Raw genomic sequence first — 19,263 nt, forward strand, 5'->3', positions numbered from 1 at the left:
AAACAGTCTTGGGCGAAAAACATTGGATCAAAATGATAATGGTTTTCTTTTTCAGCAGTTGGTTTCCTTCTCATTTTCATGTAACTCTCCGTAATAGAAAGTTCTTCTACTTCAAGCTGAGGGGTGACATTCAGGAAAATCTCAGTGGTCTCTCTTACAGGAGCAGTACGGGGACTTATCTATGTCCTGCTCTCTCTCTTCTCTCTCAATAAATCACGCCCTTTCTTTCAGCTTCATTGAAAAATAGTTTCTATCTTAGCATATATGGGAGTCTACAACTGCAAGAGTCTTTTTTTTGTGTGAGGTAACGCATATTGCTAGTGAAATTCCAAACCAAAAGTAATACTTTTTTTTTTGTGGTAGCGTTCTGAGTTTTGTTTGTGTCACTGGCCATCAGGCTACAGGTGAGCAATCTGTATGCAAAATTATGTCCAGGATGTGAGAACAAGTTGTGGTCCCTTTAGCTAGAATTGTAGAATCGTAGAGTGGCCTGGGTTGAAAAGGACCGCAAAGATCATCCAGTTTCAACCCACTGCTATGTGCAGGGTTGCCATCGGACCAGGCTGCCCAGAGCCGCATTCAGCCTGGCCTTGAATGCCTCCAGGGATGGGGCATCCACAACCTCCTTGGGCAGTCTGTTCCAGTGCGTCACCAGCCTCTGTGTGAAAAACTTCCTCCTAATATCTAACCTAAACCTCCCCTGTCTCAGTTTAAAACCATTCCCCCTTGTCCTATCAGTATCACCCTCGTAAACAGCTGTTCCCCCTCCTGTTTACATGCTCCTTTCAAGTACTGGAAGGCCACAATGAGGTCTCCCCAGAGCCTTCTCTTCTCCATGCTAAACAATCCCAGTTCCCTCAACCTTTCCTCATAGAAGAGGTGCTCCAGCCCTCTGATCATCTTAGTGGCCCTCCTCTGGACCCACTTCAAGAGCTCTGCATCTTGTGCTTGGAGCCCCAGGCCTGGACACAGTATTGCAGATATGTTGGAACTCCAGATATAGAATGTTTCATTCTGAATTCTACATCACTTTTCAGCTGCATATATTGTGTTAAGAGCACTCACAAAGGTTTTTTAACAGACTGGGACTTGATTCTGCAAATGATGAGGTTTTCTGACCATGTCCGTCTTCATTTTACGTCCTGTACGTAGTTCGAATACATAGCATAGAAGATAAGATTACTTTAGTCTGAGGATTTGATATTTATTGGAAATAAATACATGATTTACAAGAAAATAGTGATGTTTATTGGAAATAGAACCTCTAGAGAGAAAGGGGGCATGGTTAGAGTGGAAGGTTAATTTTAAATTATTATTATTTTTTTTTTTTTGGTAAAACTGTGAGTAAATTGGCAGTTCAGATACTGATGGCTGAAAATCTTAAAAACAAAGAATAGCATTTCTGAACTATGAATATAGATGGAAAAAATGCACTTGGTAAACCATATAATGGCTTTTCATGATCTGAAATGTACAACAACCACTTGTTGTGCAGACTTTCATTTTCTCCTGCCTTTGCCAGTGGGATAAGGAAGAGAACTGGGGGAAGGAGAAGTGGAATTTGTGGGTTGAAATAAAAACTACTTATTGAAACAGAGAAGGGGGGGAGAAATAATGTTACATATATACGTGTATATTTGTGTACATACACACACACACAATTGCTCACCTGCTGACTGATAGCCAGCCAGTCCTCAAGCAGAAACTGCAACCCTCTGGCTAAACCCCTGTCCTCAGTTTTGTAGCTTTTTTTTCACATGATGTCTTATGGTACAGAATATTCTTCCGGCCAGTTGAGGTCAGCTGCCCTGGTTGTGTCCCCTACCCCTAGGATTTCCACTAGACTCCTTTGCGAACCACTCTCAAGTTTGGTGGTTCTGAAAGTGATGTTTGCAGTGGGTTACTTTGAAACATTGCTCATCTCCATGCTCCTAAACTGTAGTATTTCCCTGGAGATAGGAAACACGCAACTTGCTGAAGATGCAGGAGGCTTTCTTTGCTATTCGAAAAGCATCTTGAAAAATTTCTGGAAGTCTAAACTTAAGCATTTAAATTATATTATAGATATGATGCATACTGGTGTAGCAGTCCATTTTCTGTGTGTACACTTATTCTTGGAAATTTATGTATAGAAGAGTGGGAGGAACCTTTCCCCAGTCCTCTCACAGATATTAACAGAAGCTTCTAACTTAATTCCATAAGCCTTTCTGTTTCACCAGTTATGTTAGTTCTCAGAAGTAGTTGTCTTGACCAGCTGTGTTTTTGTTCTTCGTGTATGCTGCCCTTAGCAACTGTGCCCTTCTCGTCTCTTGAGTCAGAGAACAACTTTTCAATACTGCAACCAGGCATGTTTTCTGAAAACATTCACCTTTGTACGTAGGAGTCATAAAAGGCAGTAGACATTCTCACCAGCAACACTGAATATCTCAAGGTACAAAGGGGAAAGACTACCAGATGCTAAAAGGGAGACGCTAGCTATTTCATAAATGTTTTAATAACATTGCTGATTATCAGGACCACTATGGATTTCATCCATCACCTTTTTTCAGGATTTGTGATGAAATTTCTTCTTTGATTACATTTACTTTTAGTCTGGGGTAGAGGAGGCTGAGGGGAGACCTTATTGCTCTCTTCCAATACCTGAAAGGTGCTTACCTTTCCAGGAAAGCGGGGTTGGTCTCTTCTCACTGGTGACAGGTGACAGGATGAGGGGAAATGGCCTCTTCTGGCCTCCCTAGACCAAGGGAGTTTTAGGTTGGATATCAGGAAAAACTTCTTTACAGAAAGGGTTGTTAAGCACTGCAATAGGCTGCCGGGGGAGGTGGTTGAGTCACCATCCCTGGCTGCGTTTAAAAACCGTTTGGATGTGGTGCTCAGGGACATGATTTAGCAGAGGTTGTTAGAATTAGGGTAGGATGGTTAGGTTGTGGTTGGACTTGGTGGTCTTTAAGGTTTTTTCCAACATGAACAATTAAATGATTCTACCTCCTTGGGCACATGTACGTTTCCCTCTTCCTCTTTGTGAACAAAATCAGAAACAGAGATCTTGCAAATGTCTGACATGCTAAGACATCTCACTTGTAACAATTTTTGGGAAGCTATTATAAGGTAGAAGATATATTCTGTGCTGAAAAAGAGTTGAATGAGTTTAACAGGTTTAAACCTTTTAATCTGCTCTTTTTTTTTTTCCTGCAGATAAGCAGCAAAGATGAAGACTTCTTAGATCTTTCTGTTGATGTAGAACAAAATACTTCAATTACTCATTGCTTAAGGTAGACGCAAAAATCTGAACTATATTTTGCCTGTCTTTTTTTGACCTTGAAAGAAGGAAGTAAAATTAAAACCTCATAGACATTTGACTTAGCAAGTTTTAGTTTATGTAAACTTAATAAAATGATGGGGGTTTTTTGCATACCTTTATACATATATTTTAGGTAAGAAGCTAGTATCTCTGTAATGGTTTTTTTTTTTTTTCTTTCAGGGGTTTCAGCAATACAGAAACTCTGTGCAGTGAATACAAGTATTACTGTGAAGAATGCCGCAGTAAACAAGAAGCACATAAAAGGTAGGTTAGACTCAGAAGGAAGAACACAGTGCAAGTATTTTCATGAAAACACTCGTGTGTTTCTGCGTGTGTCTTCATGTGTATGAGGCAGGAGGAGAAAGTGCTTTCTCTCCTAAGTGTTCTCACTCTTCTTCCTCTAAAGAGTCGCTTGGTTATAAACATAAGTAACCTCTTACTTGAGTTCAGTGAGCCTCCTTTTGTAAGTAATGAGAATCCATTGAGAGTGTTCTGGGAGGCCTTTGATCATTATTTATTTTTCTCATTCTAAAAATAATGTTCTTAAGGCCAAAAATAAGATAAAAAGAGAAGTTGGGCTATGAGTGATTAAGGAAGAATTGCTGATAGTCATGAAATTTCACTGATTTTATGGGACTCTTTGCATTTCTGTTCCTCTGAATAACTAAATAACTTTTACCGTTGCTGCAAGAAACAGTTTGGCAATTCTGACTGAATTGGTAAAAGGTCTTATGCTTGTAACATTACTTTTTAACTGAGTTTTTAATTAGCTGTGGTAAACATCTGTATGGCAGAGCTCATAGAAAGCGTTAGAAGCTCCATGGAAATCTGGAGTTTATTTGTGTAAAATATTTCTTGTCTGTCTAATATTTAATTCAGTCTTGCTTACATCTTTGAAGAAAACCTCTTGATTTTATGTACTGTGCTGTATTTTTTTTATTTTAAATCTGAGAAAGAATTTGACTGTGTATAGATGAGTTGAAGGGGTGGGAACACGGGAGTTGGGGACATGCTGTACTGGTTATGCCACTGGTTCTTGTTAGTGAGTTTACCATAGGTTTAACATGTGGCTTTTGGCATGTTTCATCTGCAGAGTATGCATTCATATGTTGCCTAAGCTTACTAATTGATGGTTGTGAACTAAGGTCTGTCCTGTTGTTTTCTGTTGCCTTAGCTCTTTTTCTTTGTGGGAGGTAATATGATCCCTAACCATTAATAAGTTGTGTTGACATAAGCCTGTTCTGTAGGTATGGACATACTGGCAAAACACAGCCTTTTCTGGTTTTCAATGTGACTGGTTTCACTGAAGTCATAATTTTCTTCCATCTCTATAGCATAATGTTTATCTATCATAGTGTCTTCTCAACTAGCAAAGGTGACTTTCTTTTCTGTTGAAAAAGCTCTTATTATCAGAGTTCTTTTATTAAAAGAGGACTTTAATTTTGCAAAAAGAATCAGAGCAGAAATTATATCCGTATCTCAGTAATAAAAAGTAACTGCTTCTGCCATCTGTCAGCCCTTCTCCAGCATTTTTCATTTCCTAGTTTCCTTGCAGACAAAGGAGAAAAACTGAGTCTAGCAGGGTTTCCACAGCTACTATCGAGTCTATTTTTAATGAGAAAAAGGGAAGGAAGGATTTTGTCCACAGTCCCTTATCTTTTGAAAAGGGATTATGCCGTACAAACGTATTTACTGACATTGCAAAAATACAGTCTTAGTAGACACATCTGAAACCTTCATTGGGCTGTACTGTTGACACTTTGGAGCTACTTTGATGGCTTAGGGCAGTTTGATAAAATTACGTGCCTTAGATCAGTACAGCACAGAAGGAGAGAACTCTAGCTTAGTTGCTATTAATAAGGGCAAATTTATCTCCCAGGGAATTTAAGTCTCTGTTGCCAGGTCAGCTATGGTTGGCTGATGTGAATTTATAGGCACTGATGCAAAATTTCACTCCCTCAAACTAGGGAAAGGGGCCAGCGAGCCATCAATAAAACTAAGTTATCGCTTTCAGGCTTTGACTTCAATAAAATAACGCTGCAACATTTGTACAAAATTACTGTGCTAGAGCTTAGCATTATCTTGCTTTGGCAGCATGAGGTGTGGGGAATGACAGTGTGCTGTCTGTATCTCTTGGCGGTGTTAAATGAAGGGCTTGATGTGAAAACTTGAAGTAATATAAATGTGACAAAGTAGTATTGCCTTTTCTAAAACGCTTGTTTGACTTGACTGGTTTAATGGGAAATTAAACTGTAACAGAATCTTTGGAATAACTTTGTTGCAGTATCTCCACTGTATACTAGGTGGTGTGTAGGTTTGCTTTTGGAATCTCAGGAAAGCTATAGGGAGGTATGTCTAAAAGCTGAATTCTCTGTGTTAGTTTAACGCTGATAGGTAGCTAAACACCACACGTGCTCCCGTTCCTCCTCCTCAGGACACGAGGGGGGGAGAGGGGAAATACGTTGAATAATTTCATGGTAGAGGTAAGGGAGATCAGGCAAAAGGCAATCAGCACAAGAGATTGATGTAATTTATTGCTTATTGCTAACAGATGAGAGCAGTGAGAAACTAAAACCAAACCACAAACACTTTCCCCTATCCACCCTCTTCTGCCTCCTTCCCCCAGGGCAGCATGGGGCTGAGGTCAGTCCTTAATGCCTGTCTGTGCTGCTCCTCTGTGGTCACTCTCTGCCCTGCTCCATGCAGACTCCCTCCCATGGATGTCATCCTTTCCAAACTGATCCCACATGGGCTTCCCACAGGCTCTAGCTCTCCAAGCACTGCCCCCCAAATACAACTCTGTACCACGGGGGCCCATTCTTCTGGGACTGCTCCAGCACAGGTCCCCATGGACCGCAGCTCCCCCAGCTCTGCTGCCCCACTATCAGGCTGTTTTCCGTGGGCTGCAGCTCTGGCTCAAGGGTGCTCTGGAGGGGCTCTCTGTGGGCTGTACCTCCATCAGATCACGTCCTCTGCTGCATCATGGGCTCCTCCATGGCTTCATGTGGAGGTCTGCTCTGCGTGGTGCAGGAAAACGGTCTGCTCCTCCATGGGCCTCTCCCGAGCTGCAGGGAGCTGCTGCTCTGCCCTCCTGCTGCACTGACCTTCGTGGCCGCAGGGCTGCGTCTCTCCCATTTCTCATTCCTCTCCCTCAATTGCTGTTGTGCAGCAGTTTTTCCCTTCCATAAATCTGCTCTCCCAGTTGTGCGCCCAGCATCACTCATGGCTCGGCTTGGGCCATCAGCAGCTCCTTTTGGAGCAGTTGGAGCTGGCTCTGATCTGACACAGAGCAATGCTGTGCTCTGCTCACAGAGGCCATCCCTGCAGCCCACCCATTTCCAAAACTTTGCTGTGTAAACCTAAACCTAACACAAGCCTTTGTGTCTAAGTCGCTATGTGGGTTGTTTGTAGGCATTCATTTAGCTTCAATTTTAATTGTTTTTAATTGTCTCAGTTGTTAAAATCCAGTTTTAGTTTAGCAGTGCAGGACAAATTCAGTATTTGTTACATGGATGATGATGATTTGAGCACCTTATTAATACTTGCAACATTTTTTTAAAGACTTAACTGTGTAAGTTACTTGTTTGTTAATATCAGCAGAATTGTTTGCCTCAATACTGGAAATATTGGTTTTTGTTTGCTTGTTTTTTCAGGATGAAAGTAAAAAAACTGCCTATGATTCTAGCTCTCCATTTGAAGAGATTTAAATATATGGATCAGCTGCATAGATACACAAAACTCTCTTATAGAGTAGTTTTTCCTTTAGAGCTTCGTTTATTTAACACCTCAGGAGATGCCACCAATCCTGACAGAATGTATGACCTCGTTGCTGTGGTAGTTCATTGTGGAAGGTAATAACAGTACATTATGTAGGAGATTTTTGTATAAAAGCTAAAGTGTTTTTTTTTTTTTTTTTTTTAATGAAGAAAAGAAAAAAAGGAAAGAAACTCACAAAATCACATAGCTCTAATAGCATTTAAAGATCTCTTAAAAATTTCTTAGAAAAGAAAGCATTGTGAGGAGGTGCTACTAATAGGGACAGAATACATGGCCTTGTTGCCACCACAGTTCACTTTGGAAAGTAGTAACAATGTATACATATGAGTATTTATGTGAGCTTAACTATGTCAAAAGAAAAATGAAAGGTATCCCATATCATATAACTCTAATAACAGATTCTCTCTACTCTAGACCTACAAATTGTTTGAGTGTTGTTAAAAGGTTAAGGCAGTTCCAGAGCTGCATTAAATACTTGTTCACTTTCAATTGTGTGGTTCAGGTAAGTGCATCATTTCCTTACCTGAAATCTGCTTAACAATCAGGGTGCTCTTAGAGTTCTTTGTTCATGTTGCAGTTATGGAGAATTTTTCTTGTCTGCCATAAACTGAAGAGCAGTGCATTATCACAGATTTGTAGAGGCTGGAAGGGACCTCCAGAGATCATCGAGTCCAAACCCCCTGCCAAAGCAGGTTCCCTACACCAGGTTGCACAAGTAGGTGTCCAGGTGGGTCTTGAATATCTCCAGAGAAGGAGACTCCACAACCTACCTGGGCAGCCTGTTCCAGTGCTCCGTCACCCTCACCACAAAGAAGTTCTTACGCACATTTGTGCAGAACTTCCTATGCTGCAGTTTCTGGCCGTTTCCCCTTGTCCTGTCTTCACATACTGCTGAAAACAGTCTGGCCTCGCCACTCTGCCCCCCACACCTTAGATATTTATAGACCTGGATCAGGTCTCCTCTCGGTCTTTTCTCAAACAGACCCAGTTCACTCAGCCTTTCTTCACAGGGGAGATGCTCCAGGCCCTTCACCATCTTTGTGGCCCTCCGCTGGACTCTTTCCAAGAGATCCTTGTCTTTTTTGTACTGGGGAGCCCAGAACTGGACACAGTACTCCAGATGAGGCCTTACCAGGGCAGAGTAGAGGGGGAGGATCACCTCCCTCGACCTGCTGGACACGCTCTTTTTAATGCACCCCAGAATGCCATTAGCCTTTTGGCCACGAGGGCACACTGCTGGCTCATGGCCAACCTGTCGTCCACCCCAGGATGCCCAGGTCCCTCTCTGCAGAGCTCCTCTCCCAACCTGTACAAGTGCACGCAATTCTTCCTCCCCAGATGCAAGACTCTACACTTGCTTTTGTTGAACCTCATCCGGTTTCTTACTGCCCAGCTCTCCAGCCTGTCCAGGTCTCGCTGAATGGCAGCACAGCCTTCAGGCGTGTCAGCCAATCCTCCCAACTTCGGATCATCAGCAAACTTGCTGAGGGTGGCCACTGTCCCCTCATCAAGGTCATTGATGAAGATGCTGAACAAGACCGGACCCAGCACAGACCCCTGAGGGACACCACTGGTTACAAGTCTCCAGCCAGACTCTGCACCACCAACGACGACCCTCTGCGCTCTGCCAGTCAGCCAGTTCTCAACCCACCTCACTGTCCACTCATCCATCCCACACTTCCTCAGCTTTGTTATAAGGATGTCGTGGGAGACAGTATCAAAGGCCTTGCTGAAGTCAAGGTATACTACATCCACTGCTCTCCCCCCATCCACCTAGCCAGTGACAACATCATAGAAGGCTACCAGGTTGGTCAAGCATGACCTCCCCCTGGTGAACCCATGCTGATAACCTCCTTTTCTCCCAGTTGTCTGGAGATGGTATCCAGCACAAGCTGTTCCATCACCTTTCCAGGGTCAGAGGTGAGGCTGACAGGCCTGTAATTACCCAGATCTTCCTTCTTGCCCTTCTTGAAGACCGGAGTGACACTGGCTATCCTCCAGTCTTCAGGGACCTCCCCCATTCTCCAAGACCTCTCAAAGATGACAGAGAGCGGTTCAGCAATCACCTCTACCAACTCCCCCAGCATCCGTGAATGCGTCCCATCAGATCCCATGGATTTATGAACATTGGTGTTGCCTAGGCACTCTCGGACCACCTCTTCCCTGACTAAAGGGAAGTCTTCCATTCCCCAGACCCTCTCACTAACCTCCAGGGTCTGGGATTCCTGAGGGAGGGCCTTTTCACTGAAGACAGAAGCAAAGAAGGCATTCAGTATCTCTGCCTTCTCAGCATCCCCCATTACCAGAACACCCCCTCACTTAGTAGGGAAGCCACATTCTCCCTAGCCTTCCTTTTACTGTTAAGATACTTAAAGAAGCCTTTTTTATTATCCTTTATCACCTTTGCTAGATTCAGTTCCAGGTGGGCTTTAGCCTTCCTCGTCACATCCCTGCAGGCCCTGACGACATTTCTATATTCTTTCCAAGTGGTCAGACTCTTTTTCCATATTTCACGGAGTTTGTGCATGCTCATCCTTGCTCATCCACACAGGTCTCCTGCCATCCTTTCCTGATTTCTTGCTCACAGTGACACACTGATCCTGAAGAAGAGCTGTTTAAATGGTGACCAGCTCTCACAGGCCCCCTTACCTTCTAATATATAATATAGTTATATAATTAACATAATATGTAATTATAATATAATTATAGCTGTTTTAGTTTAAATGGGAAACCCTTTCATTGCTGTAAGGATTTTTCAATCTCCCAAATTATTAGTTTAACTTAATTCTTTTTTTCTTTATTTTTTCCTTAACATTCAAACAGATAAAAAGATATCATATTGAGACTGTAGTTGAACGATGTGTTTTTCTTTATGAAGATTGTAAAATCCTTTGGGATCTATTCAATCATTATGAAGCATTAGAATAATTTATTTATTTCACGTCTCTATTTCTCTTTTATTTCCCTTCATTTATGTCTTCATGCCTGTGCTGCTTAGTCTTTAATTTTATGTATAAAACATAGATACCTAAGGTGTTGCTAAGAAAACTATTTGAGTTGGTGGAAAAAAGGAAAAGAAACATCCAAACAGAAATTATATGGTAGCCCATTTAATTAGTGTTAAACACTACTTACTACAAGGAAAAAAAAACCACACACTTTAGTTAAATATATTTGTACATTTGTGTGTGTTGTGATCTGAATTCTTCTTTAATTGTATTTTACAGTGGCCCTAACAGAGGACATTATATTGCAATAGTGAAGAGTCATGATTTTTGGTTGCTTTTTGATGATGATATTGTTGAGGTAAGCTTTGTGTAACCCTGGATTTTTTTCACATACTTGTCAGAGCATTTGCACCCCTATTTGCTGCTCGACCACATAGAAGACTGTCATGCTAATGCCCATTCCAGATGAGAAAGAACTGTGAGTGCAGAGCTACACTTTACAGTTTGACTATCCAGTAATTTGAATTGTTTCACTTTTTATAACTTCTTAAAATAAACTTCTTTATTGCCAGTGTCTTTCACCTTCGTTTGGTAAGCTGTTCCTTTGGCCAGAGCATGTGGCAAATAGAGTACAGGTGAACTGATTTTACCATTATGAGAGTATACAATTTCTTGGCGCAAGATGTTTATTCATATTATGAGTATATATATTTAATGTCTGATCTGTTGGGCTGGATCAGTCTGGTAGTCTGTTAGATGGAGTGTCCTAGATGGTTTCAGAAAAAAATGCAACAAGAGTCAAAGTAGACTGAAACCTGTTAGATTGCAATGTAAAATCTAAAAGTTAATCCTTAAAAATCTTTTGCTTATGATATTGTTGCTAATGTTAGCCATGCTTCTAGGAATTCAAGAATTCCTAACAAGTTAATAAATAGATAAATAGCTTTTAACTAATCATAGAATCATAGAATGGCCTGGGTTGAAAAGGACCACAAAGATCATCTAGTTCCAACCCCCTGCTATGTGCCACCAGACCAGGCTGCCCAGAGCCACATCCAGCCTGGCCTTGAATGCCTCCAGGGATGGGGCATCCACAACCTCCTTGGGCAACCTGTTCCAGTGCGTCACCAGCCTCTGTGTGAAAAACTTCCTCCTAATATCTAACCTAAACCTCCCCTGTGTCAGGTTAAAACCATTCCCCCTTGTCCTATCACTGTCCATTTTCTTCAACAGTCTTGACATTGTCAACTTTATTTTCTCAGTTACCTTTTATTCTTTATTGAGGGAAAGAACAGTCCGTGTTTTAGATTGTTTCTGTTTTTTTGCTTGTTCTGTCATCTTTTTTTCCACCTTGTCTTTGCTTACGCAGCAACAGAAGTATGATTATGCTGTCCAAGTCCTTTATTAAATTTAATTAAGCCTGTACAATGAATAATTTATGTTCTTCCTCACAATATACAAAACTGCATAATTAAAAACAAGAAAAGTGGGTGAGACAGGTATTAGACTTACGGTGTTAATTGGCAGAACAAGTCAAGGGTAGTAAGAATTTCTTATCATCAAGCCACATTATGGATTGTTTTTCACATAGTAAATGCCAAACATGGAAATATGTAGGGTTGCTGGGGAAAGTTAAAAAGGATTGCTTGTATGTCTTATCAAAATGCACTGTAAATTGAAGTACCTTGATAAAGTCAAAAGTTCACTTTCCTCCAGGGAAAAAAGAAGCTGCTGTGGAGATCTCATATAATTTCACAAACATAAAGTGCAGACTTTCCAGTTCCAGAGCAGTAACACCTGGAATTTCTTGTGTTTTTTTTTTTCCTTTGTTTTTTCCCTCTGAGCCCTTCTAAGGAGGAAGGAAAGAATCTTTTCCCAGATCTTAAACATTTTGCTGTTTGTTATTCCCATGACAAGTTGGAATGACTTGCTCCTTCCTGAGAAAGATTCCCATTCTTATAATGGAAATGAGGTTAAATAAAGTCTAAGTGAAGGAAGATTTATTTTTCAGTCTTTTTGTTGTTTGTAGCCTAATTGCCCTTGGCATAGAACGTGGCAAGATAGCTTGCTTTTAGTTTGTTTCTTTTGTATGCAAAGATGATGAAAATCAGCATATACTCTTTTCACTTTCCAGATATTTAAAATCTTTCCACAAAAACTGAATTAAGAACTGATGAAAAAGTTAACCTTCATTCTCTGAGCTCTGATTTTTCTCATCTGCAGTTGATCGGCTTCCAGTGTTTAGGGTTAAAAATGATAAATTGTACATACATTCTAGATAGTGAATTAAACGTCTCAGCGCAATATTATTATCTTTATAATTATTCCATGTGAAACTTGTGCAAGCAATGCACCTCTTGTTGCATTCATGGTTCACCTAATCCTTAAAAGTGAACACGCATATGTGCATAAATCTATATATCTGCTGCCATCTGTGCAGCTGATGACAGATAGGAAACTAAAATTTAATGAATTTTAAGAGTTAGTTGGATTTCATCATTGTATATAATATGTGGAAGTTCTTTGAAAATAGTTTCTAGAGTGGAACTTAATGTGATATGTGTTATGCAAGATATTCTAACATTAAATGTTTGGTATTTTACGTACAGAAAATTGATGCACAAGCTATTGAAGAATTCTACGGGTTGACGTCAGACATCTCAAAGAACTCTGAGTCTGGTTACATCCTCTTCTATCAGTCTCGGGATTGAGGGGGAGTTATAGTGAAGAGAGATTGTTACGCCTCACGTCTTCTCTATCTTGGATTGGAGCAAGCACTGAAAGAAAGGAAGCTGGAAGCTCCAGGGGCAGTAGCACAGTTTGCACACGACTAAGCAAAGAACTTGGGATTTTTAAGACCTTTGTATCATTTTCATTTTATTTGCTCAGGTATCATGCTGACTGCACATCTCCACTGCATCTCATAAGCAAAAAGAGATACCAGCCACTCTTGCAGGAGCTTTCTGTTAGGAAATACTGTCTCCAAATACTGGTCCTAGTTCAAAGCCTATTAAGGTCACTGGAGAACCTTTCATGGAATTCAGTGGAATTTGAATCAGATTCTAGCAGCACTGCCAGATTGGTGCAATAGGAGATTAGGAATAGATCTCTATTTTATACAGACTTCACATGTAAGAGGTAAAGGACTCTTTGTAAACTTAATTTCCTGTGCTTAATTTTGAAAGAATGAGGCTGGAACGTTACTGTGTAAGCAAAAAGATATATCTGGGCCCAATTGCCTTCTTGATGGTAGTAGTTTAACTGAAGATACAAACTAGTGTCAGGGAGGCAAGTATGTTTTGCTTCTCTGAAGAAGCTTACGTTATTTATAATGTATGATCGGGAACAATCAGTCAAGATTATGGCTTTTAGTCTCCGTATGGGGAAAGATTTGGTTTGTAATAGTATATGTTTATTTATAAATTATTGTTACTTAGGATCTCGTTACTTAGAATCTCCTTTATTCTAGCCAATACTGGGGATTTTATGTATTAATTTGAATTAAAACTAATTATGTTTAAATGTTAAAAAAAAAAGAAAGAGAGCTGATATAAAGTCTAAAAGCAATGCCTGCAATGTCTTTAAAAATGAGTAATATAGAGAGATTTCCTTCTGGAGGAACTGGTATCTAAGAGAGGTATTTTTATTAAATTAGAATATTATCTTAACATTAATGTGTGAAAAAAGTGATCAAAATAATACATAGAAGACTTTAATGAACGCATATCACAAGAAAAAGGTGGTGCGGTGGTGGTATACCAGTCTTGATAGTTCTTTAATTGTTTGTTAATGTCTTGTGCTCTAAGCAAATTGGAACCATTGTCTGAATATAATTCCCTCTCCTAAAAATGGATCCACTTATGTTACTTATGTCAGTCACGTGGGTGACTATCTCAAAAACCACTCAAGGTCTCAAGTACAAATTGTGTCTAAGCGATAAAAAGAAATAGGCTTAGAATTTCATGAGACTGAAGATATACTACATTCCTTTAAAAGTAGTATGAAGAGGATTTTTCACCTCTAGGGTGAAAAATTCTGAAACCAACTGCTTATACTTCACTTTAGGTTTATGAAATAGCATTAAAGATTAAATCTTGACAAAACACCTGATCTGTTGTAAATGTGAACTACTGTGATTCGACATTCTTCCACTTAACAGTACTTTGTCTGTCAGTAGCTGAATGTAACTTCTGGAAGGTCAGGGGATATTCATTCCTGTTGATGGCAATCAAGTTTCGGATGTCCTTGTCTCCCCTTTTCAGCTAGTGATTTGTACCTTATTGTAGTTTTCTAAGGTTATTTTATTAATACTGTTGCAAACTTTAAAAAGAATGTCTCCTGTCTGCTGCTATAACTATTTACTTACCTGTATCTTTTAGCTCAGGAAATGACTTCACCTATTCACTCAGTTGAACTAATCTTTAACAGGGTCACTGAATAAATTGGGCTATTTAGCAACTGTCATACTGTAACAAACCGCTTTTGTAAAACACAAAGTTTCTAAAGCCCTGGTTAGGCTAGAACACTTTTATATAAAATCATTTATAGCGATCAAACTGTCCAAGTACCAGCATTGCAAAGTAAAGCTTCAGTATTGTGGGGGATGCAGAAAATACGATTGGATTTTTCTTAAGGAATTAAAATAATTTTAAAACCTTTTTTCAGCTTTCTGTGGGAAAAGGGCTAACGGGTGAGGCAGTTGATTAATGCTGCACATTAAAGGATGAAGTCCTTTGCATACTAAAGGTACAGTATTGTAAAAGAACTAAAGAACTGTCGTGTTTCTTTTTTACTAATTGATAAATGTTTGGTCCTTCTTTTCTTTTTTTTGTGGCGTAGCTCAAAGCTGAGGCTAGTTGCTAAATACTTTATACCCTAACAAAATGTAAAACACTTGTGTTTTATTCACTGGTTTTAATTCTGCAACTTATTTTTGTAAAATACTGGCTTTTATTTTGTGTAGGGTTTTTGAGATAGTATTCCGAATTATATATTTCACTTGGCTTTTTTTTTTTTTTTCAGCTGAAATAATTGTAATTTCTCAATTAAACTGTTATCAGAAACTGCAAATTCATTAGAAAAAGTAAAGAAGCAGGGGAAGTGCAAAATATAACTGTTTGGTATGTAAAGCAGTATGGAATTATTTCTTGACTATAATACAGGGGGGAGTTTGGGAAAGTTATCCGTTGTTGTAAATGGTGGAAATGATTTGCTGTGTCACAATGTAAAATGTTAATTGGGACTACGGTCCTCTATTTTGTATATTGGAACAAAAACTTCTATTAAATAAAATATGTTCTCTAAAGGTAAGTACTGCACCCTTTGCAGAGCCCTCGTGGTCAGTCTGCTGTCTTCTGTGCTTTTCAGTGTTTTCAAACCCTAAGTATCTAAGTGTCCTGTGTTAGGCTGACAGCCCTGAGCTGTGGAAGGAATGTGTTTAAATACAGTGCCTTTTATATCTCAGTTTGTTGTTACAAAAGTAGTTCTGTGGCAGTTACATTTTTCGTGGTGTAGTTCTCTACTATTGGTTTTTAAGCCAATTGTTGGTTTCTGAGTTAGAGAAGAGAGGGAGTGTTTTAAAATACTGTTCTTCCTGATTTCCATTTCCTCTAAAAATCAGAACTTTATGTAAAGTGTGCATCCAAGTTACATAACGGATTGCCACTTTGTGGGAGTGGAAGCTGAAGGAATGAAAAGTCAGAGTATTTACAGAGCTAGCATAAGAGAGAAGCGACTGACCAAAAAACTGGAACTCAACATCAGAAGTAAAAATGCACCTGATGACAATATCCAGTGTGATTTGGTTTCAAGTCATTTCCCACTTGGAGTATACTTGTAATGAATAGACATACTATTTACAAACAGATCGTACCCTGCTGTGTTTGAAGTTGTGATGACTACATCCATGTCCTTTCACTGTATGGAGCAGGGACTTAATCATTTGCACACGTACCTTAAAATTGAATTGTGTTGTCAGAAGTTTGTCACGTATCTGGTTGCGTATCTTCAGGTGAAATTCAGATGTTAGCACATAGAGATTTTATACCATTTCAGATCTGCTGTCGTACCCTTAGTCATCTGCGTGGACTGGCAGCTAGACCACAAGACCTACAGAAGGTCTGCATCATTCTAGAGCAGCAGTTTAAAGCTGGCCAGGACATCCTGGCTTGCTCCCCATGTCTCTGTCTCAGCGTTTCCACATGCAGTATCGCATGTGCACTTCTTGGTGCATATACATATATAACTTTATATTACTTTGTTACTTTTTTTTGTGGTGGGATGTTTGTAAACCTGAAGTATGCGAGGCCACTAGTTACTTTCACTATTAAAATGAAAAGAAATTTATCTTGTGTTATTTAGCCCAGTCTCTCAGCTGTAGGTCCAAGATGACCAGTAAAGGCATCTTTTTGAAAGAAATTTTGATATGTGAAATCTTCAGTTTTCATTTAACAAAAAATAATTAGCTTTATTTCAAGATAAGTAGTATGCAACTTTTCTTCTGGAAGTTTAAATAATCCAGATGCAGATAATCCAGATGCAGTTTGTTTGCTCTCCTAGAGTGGTTTTACAGTCTAAGTTGTTCAGTTTTTCCCCTTGTGTTTGTCAGGGTTGATTTGAAGATTATACATCTAAAATCAGTCGTTGCTTTCCCTCTTGATAATACAGTGTGAACATTTTATGAGCTCTAACTTGTGTGGCTTCAAAGCCCTCTAACTCTCACAGAATGATGTGAGTTGTATAATACATTAGTCTCTTTCCATGCAAGCCTCCAGATACTTGGTTATTACTGAAATTAATATCCTCCATCATCTGTGTTCAAGGGCTGTCCATTTTGCTGACTCTTTGCTTCTGATTGATTGTTACAAGTGAGCTATGCAGGTCAACTGCCGTGCAAACAAACAGTGGCTTCATCTTTTAAATACAGAGATCTCTGAAATCCGTTTCCAGTTTTATTAATAGAGTCTGACGGGGCAGAAATAACTTTGTTTGGTCTGTATTCAAAACATTCGCAAAGTGGTCTGCCTCTTCCTTTGTAAAGTAAGCTAAACCTCACAATCTGCTATAATGGTTGATGAGTTCTTTTTTGGGGGAGCTTAAGTATGTGTTGGATATATAAGGAAGATTGCAGATAACATCAGCATTAAAAGGAACTGAATAATATTTTTCTTCCCAGAAGCTCAAATGAATTATATTCTTCCTTTCCCACTAATGGCTTGTGATTGGCTCTACATAAGAGATTTTAAGGAATCAGATAAATGCAGAGATGCTGTCTGCCAGCTCTTTGTATGGAATTCCTGCTGGCAACATCAGGGAGCTTTAATTACAGAAGGGTCATATCTTTGATTTGCATTTCACAGGTTATGTGAACCAGGAGAGGTTGCCTAGCACAGATCTTGCAGAGAATGTGGAGAGGAGCTGTAGAATTACTTATAAAAATACTAGATTAAAAAAAAAAAAAAAACCACCAAAAAACCCTAAAAGGTGAAATACTACATTTGATACGAATTTCTAGTGGGGGGAGTTAGGGTATATTCAAAACACTCTGCCATACTCTAGGCTTTTCTTCCTTATTAAAGAATTGTGCTTTTTTTGAGTATGTTTTATTTGTTCTTCAGGTCCGCTAAATTAGTGAACTCTATTTCAAAGTGGGGTCCAATGCTTAACATTTCTTGCATTGAAAAGAGCTGGAGCTGTTTTGTCTATGCCTTTCTGGTGAAAGTTCTCTTCAAAAGCAAATGTATTTGGAGTCGTGGGATTGAATAAAAGCCACAATTTTTATGTACCCCTTTAATCGTATTTTTAAAGAAATTCTGGAAGCCATTCTGTTTTTCTCCCTAGCATTGTTACGGAACCTGAAACGTATTTGGAAAATGAAATGTTTATTTTATAGAAAATACCTTCAGATTATTTTAGAGATTGCTTGAGCTCAGCATGGCAATATTACAATTGAGCGAAAGAACCATTAGAAGCTAGATACCGAGGAGAGAGAATACAGTGGCATTACCAAACACAGTACTAACAGGACCCAAATTTTACTAAGATACATTTCTACAGAATCATAGAATAGAATCACTCAGGTTGGAAAGGACCTTAGTTGGACACTGAGTCTAACTATGACCTAACCATACCACCCTAACTAACAACCTTCCGCTAAGACATGTTCCTGACCAGAACAGCGTAGAAAAGTTAGAGTTGGAAAGGACCTTTAAGATCATCTAATTCCAACCACCTGCTGTAGGCAGGGACATCTTCTCCTAGACCAGGTTGCTCAAAGCCCAAACCAGCCTGACCTTCAACGCTTCCAGGAAGAGGGCACTTGCAACCTCTTCCCACACTCACACTGAAGAATTTCTTCCCTCATGTCTAGTCTAAATCTACCCTCTTCCAGATAAAAGCCATTACGCTTTGTCCTGTTGCTACCTGCCCTTACAAAAAGTCCTTCATGAGCTTTCATTAAGGCCCCATACAGAACTGGAACGCCACTATAAGGTCCCCTCAGAGTGAAAAAGGGAGCTGAAATAAGCTCTAGTGAAAAAGGAGGCTGAAGGAAGCTCTAGCAAAAAAAGGGAGCTGAAGGGAACTCTAGCGAAATTGATGAAAGACGCTCTAGCGAAAATGGGAGCTGAAAGAAGCTCTAGTAAAAGAGAGCAGAAGGAAGCTCTAGCGAGAAAGGGAGCTGTAAAGCTAGTGAGAACACTAAAAGAAACTTTTGTGAAAGCTGAAAGAAGCTCTAGCAAGAAAGCTGAAAGAAGCTCTAAGGAAAGAGAGCTGAAAGAAGCTTTAATGGAAAAGGGAGCTGAAGGAAGCTCTAGCGAAAATGAGAGCTGAACGAAGCTCTGGTAAAAGAGAGCTGAAAGAAGCTCTAGCGAAAAAGGGTGCTGTAAAGATAGCAAGACAGAACTGAAAGAAACTTTTATGAAAGCTGAAACAAGTTCTAACAAGAAAGGGAGGTGAAAGAAGCTCCAGTGAAAGAGAGCTGAAGGAAACTAACAAAAAAGGAAGATTAAAGAAGCTCCAGCAAAAAAAGCCTGAAAGAAGATCTAGGAAAAAAGGGAGCTGATAGAAGCTCTTGCAACGAGGAAGGCTAAAGCCCATCTGGAATTGAATCTGGCTAAAGTGATAAAGGATAATAAAAAAGGCTTCTTCAAGTATGTTAACAGCAAAAGGAAAACTAGAGAGAATGTGGGCCCCTTACTAGGTGAGGGGGGGGGTTCTGGTAACGGGGGATGCTGAGAA

The 19,263-nt window shown here is 39.7% G+C and overlaps 1 protein-coding gene across 5 annotated transcripts in view; it reads left to right on the plus strand.

Moving 5' to 3' along the window:
• USP12 (ubiquitin specific peptidase 12) overlaps positions 1-15,336 on the plus strand; it is a 35,207-nt gene extending 19,871 nt beyond the window's left edge. For 4 of the 5 annotated variants that reach the window (XM_085216124.1, XM_085216122.1, XM_085216123.1 and 1 more), the window contains 5 exons: positions 3,196-3,272; positions 3,482-3,565; positions 6,955-7,152; positions 10,306-10,384; positions 12,636-15,336. In XM_085216124.1, the coding sequence (XP_085072250.1) occupies positions 3,196-3,272; positions 3,482-3,565; positions 6,955-7,152; positions 10,306-10,384; positions 12,636-12,737 (540 nt within the window). In that variant the 3' untranslated portion in view covers positions 12,738-15,336. The remainder of the gene's footprint in view (positions 1-3,195; positions 3,273-3,481; positions 3,566-6,954; positions 7,153-10,305; positions 10,385-12,635) is intronic. The other variant, XM_085216125.1, reaches the window with a different exon arrangement.
• The last annotated feature ends 3,927 nt before the right edge of the window (positions 15,337-19,263 follow it).

This window comes from Meleagris gallopavo, chromosome 1, assembly GCF_905368555.1.
Source record: "Meleagris gallopavo chromosome 1, MGAL_WU_HG_1.1, whole genome shotgun sequence".
Classification (NCBI taxonomy): Eukaryota; Metazoa; Chordata; class Aves; order Galliformes; family Phasianidae; genus Meleagris; species Meleagris gallopavo.